This window comes from Eleginops maclovinus, chromosome 22 (genome assembly GCF_036324505.1).
Source record: "Eleginops maclovinus isolate JMC-PN-2008 ecotype Puerto Natales chromosome 22, JC_Emac_rtc_rv5, whole genome shotgun sequence".
Taxonomy (NCBI): Eukaryota; Metazoa; Chordata; class Actinopteri; order Perciformes; family Eleginopidae; genus Eleginops; species Eleginops maclovinus.
Window position 1 is genome coordinate 5,790,145 of NC_086370.1, and position 22,052 is coordinate 5,812,196.

General features: G+C 40.9%; 2 protein-coding genes across 4 annotated transcripts in view; one reads left to right on the top strand and one right to left on the bottom strand.

The window, feature by feature from the left end:
- LOC134859050 (serine/threonine-protein kinase VRK1-like) overlaps nt 1-10,504 on the top strand; it is a 25,613-nt gene extending 15,109 nt beyond the window's left edge. Inside the window, exons 9-14 of one of the 2 annotated variants that reach the window (XM_063875338.1) lie at nt 2,773-2,893; nt 3,056-3,114; nt 5,556-5,722; nt 7,581-7,715; nt 8,511-8,723; nt 8,864-10,504. In XM_063875338.1, the coding sequence (XP_063731408.1) occupies nt 2,773-2,893; nt 3,056-3,114; nt 5,556-5,722; nt 7,581-7,715; nt 8,511-8,723; nt 8,864-9,184 (1,016 nt within the window). In that variant the 3' untranslated portion in view covers nt 9,185-10,504. The remainder of the gene's footprint in view (nt 1-2,772; nt 2,894-3,055; nt 3,115-5,555; nt 5,723-7,580; nt 7,716-8,510; nt 8,724-8,863) is intronic. The other variant, XM_063875339.1, reaches the window with a different exon arrangement.
- The window catches only part of fancl (FA complementation group L), a 26,938-nt gene continuing 13,019 nt past the window's right edge, over nt 8,134-22,052 (bottom strand). Inside the window, exons 7-14 of one of the 2 annotated variants that reach the window (XM_063875341.1) lie at nt 21,872-21,940; nt 16,268-16,418; nt 16,085-16,168; nt 13,949-13,994; nt 12,301-12,382; nt 11,416-11,532; nt 9,574-9,645; nt 8,134-9,267 (exon numbers count right to left, since the gene is read on the bottom strand). In XM_063875341.1, coding sequence (XP_063731411.1) covers nt 9,232-9,267; nt 9,574-9,645; nt 11,416-11,532; nt 12,301-12,382; nt 13,949-13,994; nt 16,085-16,168; nt 16,268-16,418; nt 21,872-21,940 — 657 coding nt within the window. In that variant the 3' untranslated portion in view covers nt 8,134-9,231. Of the gene's footprint in view, nt 9,268-9,573; nt 9,646-11,415; nt 11,533-12,300; nt 12,416-13,948; nt 13,995-16,084; nt 16,169-16,267; nt 16,419-21,871; nt 21,941-22,052 lie in introns of both variants that reach the window. The other variant, XM_063875342.1, reaches the window with a different exon arrangement.

Here is a 22,052-nt window from a genome sequence, read left to right on the forward strand (position 1 = left end):
ATTATAAAGTTTCAGTTTTGTAACAGTCATCCACCTTTATCCGTGTCTCCAGCTAAGCCATGTTGGGTTCTTGGATTTGAGGGAATTTTATCTGGAGGGTCTTTTGAAAAGTCGTAGGAAGGTGCTGAGACCCTGATCAAAGCGTGATGTCTTTCAGAAATTCTGTGACATACAACCATGTTCGGCAACGTGCCCAGGACAGATGTAAGTGTTCCTCTGACAGCACTAACACCGGATGTTTGTGTATGTAATCACAGTTTTATGAATCACTTTGGAACCAGTCATCATTACTTGGTGGCGATTGTGGGTTGTCTTACGCCAGTTTGTGTGTTCGTAGTGAACTTGCATCCATAGCGTGACATTCAGATGTAATTCATTTGGTCTGATGCTCCTGGTCTGAAGAGTATGGTTGAATAAAATCATGCCTTTTTTTGCTTTGCTTTTTTTGTCTTCCGGACATTTTGAATTATAGTCAACTAAACCAGAGTTTCTAAACTTTCTCTACCAAAACCTCACGGTGTTTAAGGGGGAAATTTCAAACCCACATTTATTACAATCTATTGCTACATGGTTTAGTTGAATACTCAGTTCTGATTGGTCAATTCAGAACATGTGTGTTAATCCAGTGGTACAGACCGCTGTAAAGCACTATATTGACTATTGCTAAGGAGGATCAAGAAAGAGAAAGGAAAAGATGTTACGGAGCGCGGGACGTCAGATAATCCCCAGAAGAAGACAGACACTACAGGAACACGGTCTGGGCTCTGCAGTGTTTAAGGACTTGTAAGTGGATCAGAAACTGTGAACAGACTTGAACAGTTACAGAAAACTTCGGTCAGTGCTGCCATAAAGTTGTTGTTGTTGTTGCAGTTCCAGCCGTTGGTAAGCCGTGGAACAGGTTTTTTTTTCTTAGCGGAAGAAATACGATCCTCGGGTGTTCTTTTCCACATAATGACCGCCTCGCTGCACATTATCCCTTACTTATCAGCACCCCCACAGGGTTTCATACCCTTACCTGTGGGTATTAGTTTAGTTTTAAGGTTTCTGATGCCATTGTTAAAGGACATTTGCTAACACCCCTCCTCTCAAAGGCCCTTCCTACACAGTCAGTGTCTACATCCAGACTTTAACCGCCTCTCCCATTCAGTCATTGATTATTTTTCCGTCCTGCTGGGTCCTAGCAGTTTAGCGCCCCCTGCTAACCTTCAAGTTTTTTATTCAGGCACACCCCCACACATTTATCTCCTTGAAGTGATTCATTCACCCTGCCAATTTCTTCATCCCCATACCCTCTCCCCATGTTGAAGAATCCATCTATGATGAAAATAAATTGTAAAACTTATAATACAAATTGCTTATCTTGTAATCAGATTACTGCCCACCAATTTGGTGTAGTCTGGTCCTGTGACCGAGCTTCTTCCTTAGACCAGACTGTAGGGAAGGATCAATGGCGTTTGTGGCTCAGGGAGGAGATTTCTCCTCGTTGATGGAGCTAGTCGATAGGTAATTTCTCCGGAGACGGGTGGCGGCCGTTACAGTATTGAGCTGCTAAAAGTCCCCGGGCTCGACCCCTTTCTGGATGGACTTGGTCGACAAGTATTGATAGACCTCGCACATTAATTCAGACCCCTGCAATCACACATTCACAATAAGGTGCAAACAAACCTGTTCTTAAAGAAGTCTTATACATGGGAAGTCATTCTGGTGTATACAAATATTCAGGTCATCGTTAAAACCCTTCATTGCTAGCTTTAAGTAGGGATGAAAGCTAACCCTATCCCTTTACTGTTACCGTGAACTCTTAACTGACAAAAAGGGCTGTCGTGAATCCGTTACCTTGGCATTTTGGAATCTAAAACAAAAGAAACACATAGGTTGTGGTCAAATTGTCTGTATGTCTTAGGAAGGTTCGTAACGGAGTGAAATGACCCGGAAGTACCTCAGTGGCAGCCATGATAAGAGCTGTTGGAGTTCTCTAGATGATAGGAAAGGAGCTTTGAAACTTCCTCTATAACCTCCTTTAGCTTAGCAAACACTGGACCTTCAATGCCTTGCTGCCGCAACATTTACCATGACCAACATTTGGCCGTTTGGTGAAAGTAACTCAAAGTAACGCACAAGTAGTGTTACGCATTACATATCGGAGACAGTAATAATGTAATGTAACTTATTACTTTAAAAAGACAGTAATGTAATATGTACTGTATTACAGTTTGGAAGTAATTTGCCCAACACTGGTTACTACAGTATAAAAACGTGTCATGGTGTCTCAGACTAATGTAACAAAACAGCCTGCAAATTAAAAGCCACAATTTGCTTTTAGAATATTTTTTCATCTTGTGAGGCCAAACCAAAATGTCCAACTGACAAGAGACACAATGTAAGAGGGGAATTGTTCTGCTGCACATTTCTCAATTTATTCATGAATCACAAATGTGCTACACCTTGCCAGAGCTGGAAATGGTATTTGTGTCCAACCTTGACTCCTCTGGTGAAAGATTTGTCCTTTGAAAGTACATTAAGGTGACTCTTTGTGATAAGAGTGCAAGTCACACTGACATTTGTACTGCTGCTTTTTGCCTCTTTGTGGAATTACGCTACTGATCTTTAAAAGAGAAGGACAAAATGCTAAGCTTTGACCAACAAAACTAAAAGTGTTCTCAAACACACTATTTGTGGTGGAGTCAGGTGGGATTTTTCAAAAATTATAAGGGTTGTCTATTAGATCATATTTTTCCTGACCAGCTTATCTCTCGTTTTGTCTTTGTAAAGCTCCATCCAGACGTGGTGACCTGCAGATTTTGGGTTTTTGTCTTCTTCACTGGTTATGTGGCTCTCTACCTTGGGAGAAACTTCTGAAGTACCCAACTAAGGTCCAGGAGGCCAAGGCCAGGTAGGTCCAAGTTCTGTTTCTACAGACAGAACATTTTCGTTTAACTCACTTTAACACACATTTCTTTGCTCCCACATTACTGTTTACCCCCAACTTACATCTCTCATAATGTTTCTGTCCTCACCTTGTCACTGCTTTCATCTCCTCTTCCTCCTTTCTCAGTCTGATGGATAATCTTCCAGACTCAGTCCTACAGCTGTCTGTGAGAGGAGCCAGCACAGGTGAGGAAGGGTAAACTTTTACACTATTTACCTTAAACTGAGAATTTGTAAATAGTGCGATGGGTCCATGGAGGAGAATCATTTCTGTCTAATCAGAGAGTAGAGTTGGCTGACAGTCAAGAGCATATAAGCAGAGATGGGAAGTAACTAAGTACATTTACTCAAGTAGAATTTTGAGATTCTACTACTTTACTTGAATATTTCTATTTCCTACTGCTTTGTACCTCTACCCCACTACAATTCAGAGGTTACTAGGCAGATTTGGATTAATGATGACATATAATCATCCCCTAAATCAGACTTTAGTTCACCTGGAGTAAATCCAGCAGCTACCCTGCAGTATACAGAGTCCATTCAAACTAGCTGCACCTTTACCAGCTCTGAGAACACTTTAATGATCAATCATTATAAAACATATCAGAGATATTATTCTGAAATGGACCAATCAAACAATGACTACTTTTACTGTCGCTACTTTAAGTACATTTAGATGAGAATACTTTTGTGCTTTTACTTGAGTAACATTTTGAATGCAGGTCTTTTAATGTAACAGAGTATTCCTGGTATTTTTACTCAAGTACAAGATCTGAGAACTTCTCCCACCTCTGCATATAAGTAACAGCTGTTGAACAACAATATTCCTGTATGCATAGACAGCATATTTAAGACAATGTTTTAAGTCAAAAAACAAAGGATAATAGATTTGAGATGTTCCGCAATTAGATCATTCTACTTTAGTTTAACGTTTTTTCACACCCGTCAAACTATATGAACAGTCAGGGCCGGCCCTGGGCATAGGCAGTATAGGCGAATGCTAAGAGCTCATCCATCCATGGGGGGCGCCGTAAATAGGGGGGAACAACAAAAAAGAATCAAGAAGTTATTTATTTTAAACTATTAACGATGTCTGAAACTACGCTCACATTGCATACAACGCCCACAAACTATGGCGCCGCTACATACAGATGTCATCTTATTGGGGTAAACGCTGACGTTCAGGAAACACACGTCAGTGCAGATCCGTTTCACCGCGAATCATAAGAAAGCAGCTTAAGAGTCCGCAAACGAGCCCCAACAATGTTTCTTCCAAATCCCCCCCTAGAATAACAGCCTCCATTTTTCCCTCTGTTACCTGAAGCTCCTGAATAACTTTGTTCCGGTGTAACAGCCGTCCCGTCGACACGCCTTTCAAAGTTTTATCTCCCCTCTCTATAACGGGAGGTCACACCTGTGTGAGGCTCGGTGTGTGTGATGTATGTTTGTATTACCGGTCTCTCTTCTGCTGACGAGGCCCGGCTGCCCGCCGCAGATAAGAGCAGGAGGATGCATCAACTGTGTGTGTGTGTGACAAGTGTTACTGCAGAATGTGTCATACATGTCGCCCTGCCAGTGTGTGATGCATAGTGGCTTTGTATGATCATCACACACACACACACACACACACACACACACACACACACACACACACACACACACTGCATACTATGACTGTGTGCATGCCTAATCTACTCTCTGTAGGAGATACGGTTAGGGGCGGTGTAGTTGCTGGATTTGTGAGACCTTCAGGTTCATCCGTTTTTTTCTGTTTGTGACTCAAGTGCCCCGAGGTAGTTTCATAGTTACAATTTTGACTTACTGAAACTTACATAATTTGTCTCAGTTAGGCAAATATGTCTGTCCCCTTACATCATACACTAGAGTGAAAACACATTTTATTGACATTTCTTTAGAGGTAATCCTAAAGTAACGGAGTGTAATCCGGCCTCATTACTTTTATATTTATTAGGTTACTGAATAAATGTTTTACAGGTTACTAGTTATTGTAACAGATTACTTTTTTTAAAATAACCATCCCAAACGTGATTATACTTTACTTACTTAAAATATTGAAATATTATTTATCAGGGGTTTTTGTAGAAAAATATAGTAATGGCGGCGCTTCCGGCCAAAATGATGTCCCCGCCCACTTTTAGGTGTAAATAATGCATTACAGCGAAGAGGTAAGTAATAGTTTCTTCTTAAAACTGTCGTATATTGCACCGCAAAGAAATAAAACCAGTTATGATTTCTTTACTTCCTCTACAGACAAAAGGAGAGTAAATCAAACTAATTTAGAAATCACAGTTTCAGTGTAAGCCTGCTGCCTGCCAGTCGTCATTTTTTCCTCAAATTTCATATTCCTTCAGTAGTTATACCGTTTTTGACAATCAGAAATATTCGTTTCTGCCATCACTGCCATCTGCATTTTGGTACGAGGGCGCAGCGCCCCTGTTAACCGGTTTAGACAAAACCCTGATTTATGGTCAATATCTACCACCCCTAGTCTCAGTTTGTCAAATCGATCAGTAACAGCTCCTGCAACAGGTAGCATATGTGTCCCTGTTGGTTTGGATCTGGCTTATTTTGTGCACAGTTTAACATTCCCATGTCTGTGTTTTCAGATGAAGTGGAGGCGTTCCTCAGTTATGTGAAAGCTCTGGACTACCAAGAGAAGCCAAACTACCAGCTCCTCAAACACCTGCTGGCCAGTGTCCACACCGGAGGGCTGGACTTCTCCATGCCTCAAGAACCTGCAGAGGGGTCTGCAACCAAGCCCACCAATGTGAAGGTGAGACAGGAACAGCTCAGTTTTAAATGTACGTTTTTATGTGGAAATGATTTGCGTCCTTGCTGCTGTGTCAAGCACCTGAGATTAGATTCACTGTCATTGCATAGAATACCAACACAGCCAAATGCAGTTAGCATCTGTGCAGTGTTCTTTAAAGAGTCATATCAAAATATAAATGTCAACATCATTATTAATTTGTGTACTGTGTGTGTGGTACATACAGGGGGACGCCGAAATGCCATGTACATGTCCAATTTATAGGTACAGTGGTATAGACATTGAATGCACTATAAGAGCTGGTATAAATATAGAAAGTATAATATGTACACTATAGACATCATTTGGAACGAGGTGTGAGTGAAACGACATCTTTGCTTCAGTCTGTGACGTCACTTGGCTAAAAAACAGTTTTCCCGTTGACATACGTTGGGAGAGAGACGCCTGTAAATCAGCCTTCCATTTGTTTTGTTGGCTTAACAAACTACCCAGTAAAAATAGTGTTAAACCATTTCCTAAATCGGCTGGTCCTGGTGCGGAGGTTCTTGTAGTGCCTCCCAGAGAGAAGACAGGCTGTTGGGGAGTTACACACAATGCTGCACGCCACCCCGAAGGATCCATGTGTGCTAGTTTGTCTTGCTAGCAGGGAGAGGATTTCCGGTAGTGCGTTGGGCGGTTGTCACCCCCCCCTGGAGTGTTTTTCTGCGGTTTGCAAGAATGGTGCAGTGGTAGAAGTTCGAGGGATTGGCTTGTCTTAGTCTCCTCAAGAATAATGTTGTTGGTGTTAAGATGTTGATACCAAAAGCGTAAAGATGGAGACACGCTCAACCTCTGTCCCGTTGATTTTCATGGCTGTGTTTACTGTCTTTGGAGTTCTGCGGCATTAAAACTTCTTTATCTGCTCTTCAACAAATCTGCTACTGAGAAGCGTTTGATCGCGGGTTCACAGCCAGCGGGGAATAGTTTATATGAAATGTTTTTGCACTCCGGTCACACAGCTTCCTGTCTGAGTCTCTTAACCCCAGAGTGGAGAAACGTGACAGCAGTGAAGGGGAGGGTTAACTTGCCTCCCTACCCCTCACAATGATTAGGTGAACCGGGTCTACAGGTGGAGGAGGACTGTGATTCGCCGCAAAATCACTTCTTGACCCCTCGGGCCCCCGGGGCGAGCGCCCTCTCCACGGCCCAATTTGAAGAAGTTGATGACACACACTTCCCCTACAGCGCGGGGCCGCTCCAATTATTCTCCTGATCTCCGCTCCTCTCCTTGTGTCATTTCATTTCCATGCTAAAGTGCTGGCCAGTTTGATCCCTAGTTAAACAGAAGTGGCCATTTACCGGCGGCTTAGTGCGCAGAGGAAATGTCAGCAGCGATAAAGGCCGCTCAGCACAGCCAATCACTCCGCACCGCTGTTGGATAAATACGTTATTATTTTATCGGTAATTATAGTCATGCTGGGAGGAAGTTTTATTTAAGAGAGAAAAGTCAATTTAATGTCATGAGTGAAGTTGCTACACAAAGTTAAACGTGCAATATAACTTTACTTTCACAATGTATTATTGGTTTGACTAGCTGCTACTTTAAAGCTTATTTGTGTTCACTTACAATGGTGCTTTTTGTTTATTATTTACAGTTAATATGTATTAAACATGTTCTATTCGCTTACAGATTAATTTAATATACCCGTTATTATGTTTGTCCTTTTATCTGCACTTAATCTTTGCTGTTGTTAATCTGTAAATATCCCCGCTGTGGGATGAATAAAGGATTTCTGGTTCAACTTAATAATTCAATCAAGAGTTCAGTAGTTAAAGGAGGAAGTGTTTAATTGGAAGACCCGCCCACCTTTGTGTCAAACAGAAAGCAGGACGTGTCAAAAGGCCACCCAAAGCCAAGGCTGTGGAGGACGATAAAGAGGAGGAGAAGAAAGCTAAACCTGTGCCAGCTCGCTACATACGAGGACCCCCCCTCGATAAACCTCAGGCCCAATCACAGGTGAGGTCCGAAACATCACCGTTCATTGTCTTCTTAGCCAAATAACTTTAAGGTGGTGCAGTGATGACGTATGTTTGAAAGCAGACTTGTAGTTTGCGTTTCATTGGCTCCCTCGACTAAAAGGAACGGGATCTTTCTTAGAAATGTATGAAATACTGCAGACGATGTGCCAAACAACCTTTTATGATACTTGTAGTTTTTTACTACAGCATCATAATGTATACACATTCACACCACTTTTATAAGCGTAAATACAATAACTGAAACTAAAAAGCTAATGTTAGGCTCTAAAGATATTACATCTTGATTGGGCATCACCACCGCTAAGCTAAAGAAGTAAAATGCTAATTTATATCCAGCATTAGGACTCATCCCTGCACCACTCCGTGTCCTCCCTTCACATAGTCCTGGGAGCAGGTTTGTAAAAATGATCTTGGAATCTGAATCATTCAAGAAATGTTATTAAACCAAGACTCATGTCTCACAGAACACTGAGAATAAAACGTGATAGCAACGGAGTGGAAAACTCCATTTTGACTTTGTAAATGGTATGGTCCAATCATAAGTTGATAATGGAATCATCTGTGGTTAGGGTCAACAGGAAGCGGCAAAGTCTGTGTTTTCATAATCCTTTCAACAGTCTCAAAAGAAATTATTGAAGTATATTTTATTTTTTTTAAATCCGGACGCATCTACAGTGTAAACACAGAAACAAGGAAACATCATTGCACTCCAAAATATCAAATATTACAAATCAATTAATAATTCAGTTATTTTTTCTGCTGTTTGTTCTAGAAGGAAGTTGAAGGTGTGCCCGCTGTCAGCAGATCCTTTAGGCCAAGAGCGGCTGTGGCTTATGCAGAAAATGACAGTGAATCTGAGGAGGAAGAGGAGGACGAAGAGGATGGTGATTATGAGGGGGATGAGGAGGAGGAGGCCAGTCCCAGACCCATCGCTGCATGCTATCTGAGGGGCCCCCCTATCGGCCGCGTAACTCAGTCGAAACAGGTGTGAAGACGAGAAGCTGTCAGACCGTTATTTATTTGCTGTGAATATTATTAGTATGAGATAAATAAAACAAAGAAGTCTTTGTGAAGATGTTTTGAAAAAAGAAATCCATATCAAAAGCCAACTTTAATCTTTAACAGAAATTGACCGGCAGAAAAGCAGACGGTTTGTCGTCGACTCTGGAGGGCAAGAAACAACAACTCCTGATGCACGGGAGGAAACACTGGGATGCACAGGGGGGGAGAAGGGAGGAAAGGATGCCCAACCAGGAGTATGTGAACCAGGGGTGGGCAGCTCCTAAGAATGACTGTGACCTGCCTCAGACTCAGTGGTACGAACACACACATGCAGCTCCTCCCACACGCAGAAACGGTTTGCTCTCCATGTTCTTTTTCGCAAGCGTATTCCTTTTCCTGGGTGCTGCTCTCTGTGTTTGCCATCGTGAATTCAAACCTTTTTGAAAAAAATTCAAGGGATCTTCTAGTCTATCATCACTGGAACACACTCCTTAGGACTTCTGGGCGGCCATTTTCACCGTAATAGGCTGAAACAGAAGGAGAAGCTTATTGAATCTGGTATGAAAGATCGCTTTGTGAACAAATGAAGTGTGCTCTTGTGTCTAACTGGACTGTAGATGAAGGACTCCCACAAAAGTCATTAAACTGCCTTTGATCAAACGATAGATATGGAGTATCAAACACTTAACTTCCTCCATCACACAAGAATAAGTGAATGCAGCGTACAGAGAGAAGGTTATGTAAAGATTTGTGCTAATTAAGTAAGATGAATGTCTTCTATTGACAGTGAAGGCCTTTGTGAAGCGCACACACACACACACACACACACGTACCTTGCTGCAGTAAGGGCACTCTCCGAAAACAATGCTGAAGCTCTGCCGGCTGGAGGGGAGCGCTCGCAACCACTGGAGGAGGACAGAAGAAAGACAGAAACACTTTGGATCCAATGTGTCAAGTGATAATAACCCCTTGTTTCAAGGTACACCTATTACTTCAGGCTTTTCAAGAGAAGCATTTTAAAGGGCTTTTATGTGGGACTTAAGGAATGTCTTCCTGACACCTTTTTCTAGGCTCTAAAGAAGCGTCTGTATGCTGCAGGAACTAAGTCTGGAAGTGAGAGAGGTCAATGGTTTTATTTTGTTTCACTGTAAGCCAGTAAATACGCCACTGATGAGGCTTTATGTGCCTTAAAAACAGCAAATGCTAATACTAAGTGACCAAACAAGATACTGAAAGTTATCACAGCAATATTAGCCGCCTTTAGCTAAGTGGTGGGGATGCACAGTCATGCAACCGGGATGTGGTTTGTTTATTAGCCTTACGTTAGCTTGATTTGATATTTAAAAACATACACTAACAGCGGTTTTGGTCACGGGAACCAGGAAGATGCTCATTTTTGTTCACTGCACCACTCTATCCAGAGTATTTAAACAAAGTAGTCCCTGCTCAGGCGGTTGGAGCTCATTTCCTGTGTGGTGAAGCAGCAGTGATCCACCTTTTAATAGTCCTTCTCCAAACCTCTGAGTGCCAAGTAGAAAGAAACTGCTATCAGTATCAGAAACGCTAGTACAGCTTTTGAAACCATTAAAAGATTTGTATCAAACCTGAGAAGCACCAATGTTACTACAGAAATCCCCTACCTGGCTCACTTTCAAAATGGGGTTTTAATGAAACTCTCTTCGGTTGTATCAAAGCTGAAAAGCACATTGAATGTTTAACCAGTATTTACATATATCCAGAATAAAAGCACATGTTGCAATTGCATTTCTTTTTGATCAAATGAATATTCTTTGTCAATCATTGAGCAAAAGATTATGGAATTATGTTTCCCTTTAATAATTAAGAACTTGTTTTTGGACATACTATTCTATGATTTTTTGAAAGATTTTCGAACAACGTAAAATGATTTGTATTCTCTTTTTATTCATCGTACTCTACGTCCCCATTTTTCATTTTCTTACAATACATATCATAATATTTATTCATTAATATTATAGTATTTTCGACGTACAAAACTAATTCTATCGACAAACTATGTTATCACTTTGTATAATATAGTAATATAATACAATTAATTATAGTATGAAACTGCCACATGTTTCCACATACTATACTATGATCTTGTCTAATATTTGTTGACATACAATATATTGTACATCCTGATTTATTTAACACACTATACTCTGACGTTTTTAATATTATTACCACTTTGGAATATTTCAAACAATTTATATTTATATGTTTGACATACAGTACTGTCATGTTTTATAAAATGTGTTTTCGAGCTACTACACTATGACATAATATAACCTGATAATTTCAACATGAAATATTACACTATGCCTGTCAACGTATTTTTCAATTTACCTTTGACATACCATAAAACTGAGTGTCAGGATACCTCCGCCTCTGCTGCTTTGAATGTTTTGACTATTTGTTTTTTAGCACTAAACTTCATGGAGGGGAATCATTTATCGCTGGAATTAATCTTGGTTATCTTAGTTATCTATAAAGCCTGCGTTCCTTTATCATTCTGAACTGAAACATTAAGAAGGACACCTGTTTATTCACTCGCATAACCTTCAGTTTTTTTAGAAAAATGGGAGAGGAAAAGGAAATGTGCAGATGCTCCTCACAGCCGTGTGTGTTTTTTGCGTGAGTGTGTGTGTCCATACCTCGTACAGACAGGCCTGGTGGAATGGCTGGCCGCAGCGAGGGTCATTGCACACCTGATTGGGGATCGCATCTTCAAGACGATAGGAGTAACAGATCCCGCACTCAACACTGAAGCTCTACACACACAATAACACACCCAAATGAATAAATACACAGCGTGCTTTCTCTGTACGCTACAGATGCTTAAGATATGGGCAGGTCCTCTGTAACCACTTAGTGTTAAACAATTCTCTAGTTAAAACTGCAGTGCTAACATCACCCTGTAACACCCCGAGCCCCCCCGTCCCCCCTCCCTTTACACACACACTTTTTCTCTCCGCCTCGTTTGCATTTTGGCATAATGAGAAGCTCCTGTTTTTCTGGAGCTATCCATTAAGAGAGGATGGCAGGTATAAAAAATAAATAAAAATAAATCAACATCTGGTCAACTCAACTTTTTCGCACTCCTCTGAATGTTAATGAAGCCGAGGCATTAATCACCGCGGCGACAGCAGATAAACACGGCGCCCTTTAAACCCCTTCCGCGAGGAGGGGAGGGGGAGAGCAGGAGCGTCAGAAACAGAGAGATAAATGCTTTTTTGCGTGATTAAAGTGATTTGATAGTGCCGAGAATCCTGCCATCTTTGTTATTCTAATGATCTTTTCTGTAAACAACCCAATTAAAGGAGAATTTGTGCCCACCTCATGGAACAACAAAACACAGAGAGAAAAAATATGGAAATGAACTGAAAAATAGGCAGTATCGTATGTCCGCCCCCTTATAACTCGGAGCTCAAACAGACGCACAAACTGGAGGATACACACACATAAACACACTCGCTTGGAGGTAATAGTGATGGAAACGGACATGTTTGAAATGGAAAGGGGGCAACTGTGTCACGTACAGATTTTTCGTGGGTGGCAGGTGACGGGAATTCCATCTCCAAAACATCCCGGAGGTTGTACAAGACGCTGGAGTCCGGGTTCCTGCCAGCAGACCACAGACAGCTCCTTCACACACTAATTAACCACATGCAAATGAGTCTGCAAAGACACTGGGGTATGATTAGGAGACTTTCACCATTGGTATAACAAAAACAAAAAGGAAAAAAAGCTGAAGCGGATTTACACCGAACAGCAGTGGAGGGAGGTTTTCCTCAGACGTGTCATGCAGAGAGGCAAATGTTGAAACCTGTGGTGAGAGTTTAAATATGTGCTTTACTTTAAACTGAAGAGTAACTGTGTGGGTTCTTTCAGTGATAATCATAGTGGTGGAACTTTAGTATCCCGTACTTTAGAAATGTATTCCATATCCATAATATTCCATGATTCTTAACTCTGAGTTAGATATTAACAGTAGACAACCACAATGAAAACCATTGAGTGCTTTACACCCAGTTTCACCATTGGCACACTGTTGTTTATTTGTTAAAAAGGTCATAAGTTGCTCTTTAATATCTATTTTTATAATCATTTTAAGAGCGTACTCCTGGACACAACATGCTAACTAAGAATGTGCCTATGCCTAGTACTCATTGACTGAATATAGCTCGAACCATTCATTATCTAACTCAATGGAACCGTGCATTGTTGTTAGCATTTAGCTCCATTATTTAGCCAAACAGGACTGTGCTACCCACCTGCTGCTAACGCTAACTAGCTTTCCTCCTCCCCCGTTTAGCAATACTTTTTTGGTTAACAATGTAGAACTATCAGGGTATTTGATTTGATTATGTCCTTGGGATGAAGAACCAAGTATTCCTACATTAGCTGTAAATATGAAGGGCTCAAACAGAGCTGCTGGATGTTTGTTTTTTTGTTCTATAGTCCATCCTCAACATACTTGTTTGGTACAGATTCTCTTTGAAAAACCCACCATGGTCACTTTAAAGGGCCCTATTCTGTTTGTATTTGTATTGTTGTTCCTCTGCTGGGACATGTCTCCATGCTTTAATGTTCAGAAAGCTCTTTATGTTTCTCATACTGCCTGTGCTGCAGCACCTCTTTCCACCCTCTGTCTGAAACCAGAGCCCTGTCTTTGGTTAGCTGGCCGGCTCTGTTGTGATTAGTCAACCGCTTAGACAAAGAAATGTCCCGCCCCTTAACCTATCACTTACAATGCGTTGGAGCAGCAGTGTTACACAGTGATGTCGTTTTGTTATGGAAGATAACAAAGGAGTCCAATGAAGGCGTTTCAGTCGGGGGGAGTTTGTGTGAGAGAAACTCCCTCTGGAAATAACTTTACGATTATAGCTTTTGCAGACCATGTACATGCACTGAAACCTATAACACACTACAGGGAAGATAAAACCCCAAATATAGGGCCTCTTTATTTATTTTTCAATGAGGATAATGACGCCAAAGTAATCACGTCCTCACACACTGTTAACCCTTTTTGAGTCAAAATAGGTATTCTTTTCAAATTGTAGGGGCCTCATAAATATTAATGTAATCATAACATTATCAGGCCAGAGCTCTTCTGAAAGTCAATCAATCTAATAATTGCATTGTAGAAAACATAGGTAAAGAGCTTGTAAAGACAGAGAACCTTACCACAGGTGCATGTTGCCGTTCAGCTTGTTCCTCAGCGGAGTCACCGCTGCAACGACAGAGCAGGGATTTATTCGGTGTAGAACGTAAACGGTAATACTAATAAAAGCCTTGAATTTGATTTCAAGCACCTGCGGATTCACTTTTTATTGTATATAAGCCCTCGGAAAATGACGACTGCCTTAAAATAAACCGCACTCTGCATACCCTCGCCCTTTATTATTAGACAACAGGCCGCCACATATGAACCATCATCGCCGCCTCTGTTCCACCGGGGAGCTTTGTCTCCGTGCAGCACTCATCACTTTCACTATTTGTTATTCCTACATGCAAAAAGCAATATTGTGCACGACCCCTCGTATTTGAGGGTCTCCGCCTGCCTCCCGTCTTGCCGGCTGAAGTGTGTATCTGTTTAATATCTTTTGAGTTGCATTGCTAGGCAACAGGCTAGGAGTTGCGTGACCTTGGGTTTACAGAAACAATGGACGACAATTGACGGGGACTTAAATAGAAAGCCGTAGCTCGCCGGCTGACTCCGGTGTCGGCGTGGCGGGAATGAAAACACTGTGGACGCAAGTCTTCTGACATGACGACAGACAATAGGCAGCACGAGCAGTCTGGCTGGAGTCCAGACCATCTGATCTGAATAATGGCGGGCTGAATCTGCACTTTATTGCCTGGGATGATCCTAGGCAGGCCGAGTATTTGATAAAAACAGCCATCTGATTGCTTCTGATTGAAGCGGCTTAGGACACAGTTATTCCCATAAGGTATTTAGGATTTAAACAATCAAATGATTAGTGTTTGATCTAGATTGTTCAACTTAAAATTCCCAAACAAGCGTGGCCATTAAACTAAATGTGAGAATTAGCTGCTTCTGGCATTTTTGCGGACGGACGGACGGACGGATGGATGGATGGAGTCAAATGTAAAGTAGCTAGAACATTGTTGGGGGGTTAAGGTAGATTAAAGAGGACATATGCAAATGTTCAGGTTCATATTTGTATTTCCGTGCCTCTGAAATGTTTATATTCTTTAATGTTGTGTTAATGTCTGTCTGAAGAGAGCCCAGTCTGCTGATTGGTCAGAGGCTTAGAGATGAGTCGGAAATCATACGCTGTTGGCGCCGTGCTAGGTGGCAGCCTGTTGCAGCAGCTCCCTTATAAATTTAATAGTCTACTTGTCACTCAGTTTACTTATTATTCATATTCATATTCAACTGTAGAAGTGTTACAATGTGATGTCATTAGATTACATTAGTAAACAAAGGACTCCAATGGTGGCAGAACACAGGGATTTTAGCCTTTGCAGACCATGCACTAAAACCTAAATAACACACTACAGGAAACAGAAAACTGGAGAAAGCAGAATAAGCCTCTTAAACTGTCATATAGCAAGTGACTCATTTAGACAAAGGGGAAATGAATGCTGTGCTTTAGAAATGATTTAGTTAAGACTTTTTGGAAACCAGATGTGGTGGCTTCCTTTTTCTAACGCGTTTCCTTTCCTTTGTATTTGTCTTACTCACATTGTTGTCGGCTTGTTTGGCCTCACATGGTGTGATGATATTGTGCAATGTTTGCTCAAAATAAAATAACAGACTTTTTGACAAAGATAACAAAGAATACAGAACTTCACAACAGTCCAAACAAATCAGACAAAAGGGGTACAACTCAAATTAAATAATAAGTGGTCCTTTCTTTCTTTCTATTTAAAGTGTAGTATACCTGCAAAACTTAAAATGGTTAAAAACTGTTCCGGTCTTTTCGACAGGTTGCCCATCTGTCACTGGGAATTGTAGTCCTTTATACTGTTTGGACTACATACGTCAGCATTAGGTAGCCTTTCTTATAAAAGCTAAATTCTGGCTCTGACAACAAGGTTATTTCTAATGTTTCATTTGATATCAAAAAGTATATACAAATTAAACATCTGTATGCGTCACATGCAATTCCTAGAAGGGCATAAGTAAACAATGTAACTGAACCTCATGGAAACTAATGAGGAGAGGACTTGACACGCCTTAATACAGCGTGTCAGTTTTGAGTGTGTAATAGTGCAGATACACTTCCTGTGCTCTTGCTTTGCCGGAAAACAAACGTTCAAGTGTTGCCATGTCTCTGTGGTTTGACTACCCACCATGCTCAGCTCCCAGCAGGCAGCACTCTGGCAGCATCTTAGGGTGTCTGGGATCCACCTCCACCTTGATGGATGTGTTGTTTCCTGCACACAGACGAGATGTATCCTTTACTTTTTCTATTGAATGTACTGTGTATATAGTTGCATGATCAGTAGGAAAACTCAGTTGAACATAAACGGTACCGATGGCGATACGCCTCATGGTGTCCGAGCGGCTGGGTTTCTCCGGTTCCAGAATCCAGGTCTTACTGTCAATCTCATCCAAGATATCCCAGAACTCAGTCAGGGACTCCAAGAGCAGCAGGAACTGGCTGTGCAGCTGCTCCAGAGTGCTCTTAGTAAAAAAAAAAAAGAGGATCAGACAAAGCAGATTTATTTTTGGGAGAAACCAGATGCTTCCTAAAGCTTCTGTTGAAATCCTGGTTCTTTATTGTTACGGAACAAAACCAAATGTAATTTCTGGAAGCAAGGGGAACAGTTTAGAGTAATTAATATGCACTTTCTTCTTTGATTCAACATAAAAAACTGATTTGTTTGAAGGAAAAGCTCCTTAAAAGGCCTGTGTCCGCATAGTGGCTGTTCCTGAGCGGTATCGTCTTTTTAACAGTTGTTTGTTGGAACAAGGCCGGTGGACCCTGGATATTCTGTTTGCATGAATGCTATGTTATACAATGTAGTTGAAATATTATCAATATTGTATCTGTTAAGAGTAGGATGTATGAACTAGTTTAAAAAAAACAAGGCCTTTCCAACTGCAGAGAGGAGTGAATGAGGCCACCACTATTAAAACATCTATGCTATGTGTGTAACAAAGAAAATAAGGAGGTTGGTCCTTCACTAAGGTCTACTGATGAGAATCAAGGGCGCTTAAGCTATAAAAATGCTTATACTGTTGCTTAGCAGTATGATCTCAGGGTCTGCTTGGACTGTTTTGCGTTGTTGGTGAAGTAAAAGCTATTTTGCATCGTACTCTGACCGCCTCCAGTGAATTTGTCTGAGCCTGTTACAACTCCACACACTACAAAATAAGTGTAGAAGTTTCAGTGTTAGGGAGGAAGTTCTTCAATATCGCCAAGTCCAGGACTCTTTCTTCCGATACTTGCTACCTACGTTTTTGACTTTTATCGCCATATGCACATCGTCCTACTCGCTCTAAAACTGTCAGATTTAGCAGTGAAGCTCATTCAAACAAACTTCAGGTTGGGATTCATGGCTATATAGACACAGCTTAAGACTGTACTTTGAGCAAAATGCTAACGGTAGCAAACAGTACTAACATGCTCTGAATGACAATGATGCTCAACAGGCATAACGTTTTCCACTTTCCACATCTTTCTCTAAAATATTAGCGAGCACAAACTACTGAACAGCTGAGGCTGCTGGGAATGTCTGTAGTTTTCTGCAGGTGTATGCTAACAGTTGTGCTACAGTCAATGCCTCCTGCCTTCTCTCATTTCCATTGATTGTCTGATAGTAAACTAAGCACTTGTAGGTATTTGAATTTGGATTGGTCGGACAAAAGTCACTTTCATAATTCTACACTCTATTTAGAACTACCAAATAGTATTTTTCACATGGAAACTGAAAGTGCATATATTAAGGTAGGCAGGTTGGTTAAAACAGTAACAACTTAAGGCGCACAAACATTGTAATACCCACACACACGAACAGACACACTCTCACACTTAGAGGAGAGAAAGGGAGGCTGATAGAGGTGTCAGAGACCAATACAGATGGAATGAGAGAGAAAAAATTAGTGGGAAAAATGAACCAAAAATTATGGGTCATTGTGCCAGCACAGTGCACACAATTAAGCATCGTCCAGGTGCTGAGAGCCTCGGCAATTACAGCCCAATTAATGCCAGTGGCATGATTACGGTTACAGCTCAGGATAACTACGCTCAGCCCAGTTCAGGAAAAAAAAAAAAGAGCTGGTAATTTAATTCCTGCTGTATCTTTGAGAAGAACATGTGAGAGCAGGAAGCTGTAAGAAAGTATGGAAGACACTGAGCCTGAGCTGAGATCTGCTCCTCAATCACTACTCTTTATCTATCGATGCCATCTCTGGCTGACCTCAATTTAGCTCTTAAAGGCAGGCAGGCTTCCCTCTTATTTATTTCATCGCCATTACACTTTCTTTAGAAAAAATACTATTTTTTATTTTATTTTAATGTTTAAGTGTAAATGAAGTGAAATGCTAATGTTAGGCTATGGAGGAAGTAACCAACAGTCGAATGACATCACCACCGCTAAGCTAAAGGCGGCTAATGTTCTCCATGATGAAGTTTAAAAATATTGTTTAGTCACAACAGGGTTTTGTATAAAACCAGGTAACAGGGGCGCTGCGCCCTGAAACCAAAATGCTGATTTTCTCCGTCAAATGTTAAATTGATGCCAGAAAATAATATTTCTGTTGGTCAAAGACGGTATGATGACTCCAAAAAATATGACAATCTTGTCAAATAGAGAGTCAGGCGGCAGAGACAGCTTTGTTTTTACGGAGAATCAATAGGGGATGGATGTCCGGTGGGTCTGCCGGTGGACGAGTGGCAGGCAGCAGGCTGACACTGAAACTGTGATTTCTGAATCACATCCTTTCTTTTACTCTCCTTTTTTCTGTAGAGGAAGAAAAGAAACCAGAACTCTGGATGTATTTGTTGTTTGAGGTGCAATATATGACTCAGCAGCTTTAATGCATTAATCTCACCGGAAAGTGTGTGTTTGTGTGTGTGTGTGTGTGTGGGGGGGGGGGGGTAATTTTGACCATGACGTTAGCGGCAGGGGTTTTCTAGAAAAACATAAGAACAAATGCTGTTTTTAGGAATGATAAAAGCTTCAGAAATTCACCAGTGCGATATTTGCTGACTCAAATATAGTACTAATGTCCAGTGCCTATACAAGTGATGAATGATGACATGACAAATCAGGTCATTATTCAATCAAATCATATATTTGCTAAAAAAAACTATTACTTACCATAACTAACTCTCACTAATTACAGCTTTACAAATGCCATCACTGAAACTAAAGTACTATATTAAAAAAAAAAAGATTGAGCCTCCCATGATCACCAAAAAAAATGGTTTTATGGTCAAGACTGGCTTTTTCCTACCTGAGGTATCAGCTGTGATTGAGAAAAACAATTCAAATGCATTGCAAAAATATATATAATATATATACATAGACAGCCCCGGAAAAAATTAAGAGACCACTTCAGCATTATCATTTTCTCTTGTTTTATTAAGTATAGGTATTAATTAATGTTATTCATTTTTGCTTGTATTCTATGAACTATAATGACAACATGTCTCTGTGTTGGAATTCAACAGACACTGGAGGCTGCCATACATGTAGAGAGAAAGATTTAAGAAACATTTGGAGTGCTCTCTTAATTTTTCTGGAGCTGCATATATACAGTGAATATGTATATATATATATATATATATATATATATATATATATATATATATATATACAGCTCCGGACACACACACACACACACACACACACACACACACTTCACGCAGATATATATATTTCAACACATACAGGCAGGACTTTCAGTCAGGCTACAATTTGCATTTAACTGTAGCTCTGGTGTCCTCACTCACCATGTTATTCACACAGAAACGAGTTTTGGTTGTTAAAAACCACCTTGGTGTAGTCTCCTAGCACAAAGGACATAAACTAAACACACACGCACACGCACACGCACACGCACACGCACACACACACACACACACACACACACACACACACGCACACACACACACACTCACACACACACTCACACACGCACACACACACACACACACACAGACTTATTTCTCTTCCCATTCAAGTTCCACACAAATGCACAGAGTGGCATGTCTTGGCCCTGAAACAGAGCAGGCAATAATTACTCATTCAAATGAACATGTCAGGACTGCCGACAGACAGGCCCTTCCCCCGCCATACACACACACTTGGCGCAGATGCAGGCACATACACACATGTATATACACACACACACACACACACACACACTTCATGTTGCAAGGTGGGAGAGATCCATCAACGGCGCAGCAGGCAGACAGGCTCCATACGGTAGCGCTGTTCTAAGCTGGTCCTCACTGTACGCCTGCCATGTATCAGCTCAACGACACACACGCACACACACACACACACACACACACATCTCTCTGCTTACATTTTTTTTCTCAGGGTTCGCTTTGATTTTTACCTACACTTTCACTCAACACACACACACACACTTTTTACGATGGCCAGAGCGACTGAAAAATAAAAAAACTTGCAGTGACAAAAAAAAAAAGACGTGTGTGTGTGTGTGTGTGTGTGTGTGTGTGTGACACAGACTCAGAGGCAGTGACAGAGATGAAAAGCAGAGTGAAAGGAGCAAGACCGCAAACAACAATAACGAGGAAGCAAAGAGATACAAAGAGCCCACAGCTGGTTCCACATCAAAGCACTTTCCTGACAATTACAGTGGACTCAATTTGAGGGGCGGGAATAAATCGTCTCGTTACAGAAGAGAAGTGTTTTGTCCAATCATGCACCAGGATGAGTCAAGTGTATTTATGTGGCCCTTAATCACAGTTTGAGCTCACATTACAAATATTAGAAGGAAACATCAACCTTTTCCGAATGCGAGGCTCTGAGGTTGAGCAAGAGGAGATCTCAAAAAGTGACGATGAATGAATTCAGATGATTATTTACTGACATGAGGTATACAATAGATAAAGGATAATTAAGGACGGGTTGGGTGACTATATTTAAATAATAAAGCTTTGCAGTAAGTCCTAAAATGCAGAGATAATGTAACTTTTTACCAGTTCCGGTTCGCTGGTCTCAAGTCCACATTTTTTTGAGATTTCACCTTTTGTTCCCTGACATAAAATGTGTCAGTAATCAATCCATTCTTGATGTCTGGAACTTCATTAAAACAGAGGTTGCTAACAAGTGACTAAATGAGACCTCCACGTCCTCATGCCAAACGTAAGCTGCCTTTAGCTTAGCGCTGATGATGCACAGCCATGCGACCGTGATGTGGTCCGTTAATAGCCTAGCGTTAACTTTTTTATCCTGGCTATTGCATTTACACTTGAAGAATCACAAAGTGGTGTTAATATGTAGAGATTATCCTTCTGAAACCTCATCAATGGGTTTATTTTCTGCAATATACCCATCAAATGGCGAAATCCCATTTCTCTTTGTCGAGGGGCTAATTTCCGATTCGGGCTCCAAAAATACATCACCTCTATTCAGCATCAGATAACATTAGGCAGTGATGGAAGAAGTAATCAGTATCTTAACTTAAGTAAAAGTACAAATACTAGGGTCGTAAAACACTCCATATATGTAGAAGTAGAGAGTTATTATCAACAAAATGTACTGAAAGTATCAAAAGTTAAAGTGGTCACTTTCTGCAGTATCATTTTATTATAGAATATTATATTATCCTGTTTCCATAACTAATAAATACATGTGGGGGCATTAAAACGTTGCAGTTTTTCACTTGGGGCTTATTTACTAACTGTTCACTAGGAATATAAATATAGTACAGTACTGCATCTTATCAGGTATCCTGCGTTTTTATACGTAAAAGTAACTGAATGCGATGTAAACAGTGCAATAGTTGTCTCCAAAATGTAGCAGCAGAAGTATAATTAGCATAAAAGTGGTCAAATAGTACTTGAGTACAGTACTTAGTTACTTTCCATTTACTTTGTCAAATTGAGGGATGGATAAATGGTTATGGTAGACACTGTGTCCTGCACAGATACATACCTGTGGAGTCCAGGTTATTGCCAGAGGCACCGGCAGGTCAGCAGAGCATTCAGGAGCCTCCACAGGGTGCTGAGGGGGGAGAAGACGGGACAGTTATAGAGCTGCTTCTGTGTTACGTAACAATGAGAGGTAACTCCACGGCTCCATGCTGTTATACTGTATGTCTGGCCTTGAAGAGCAA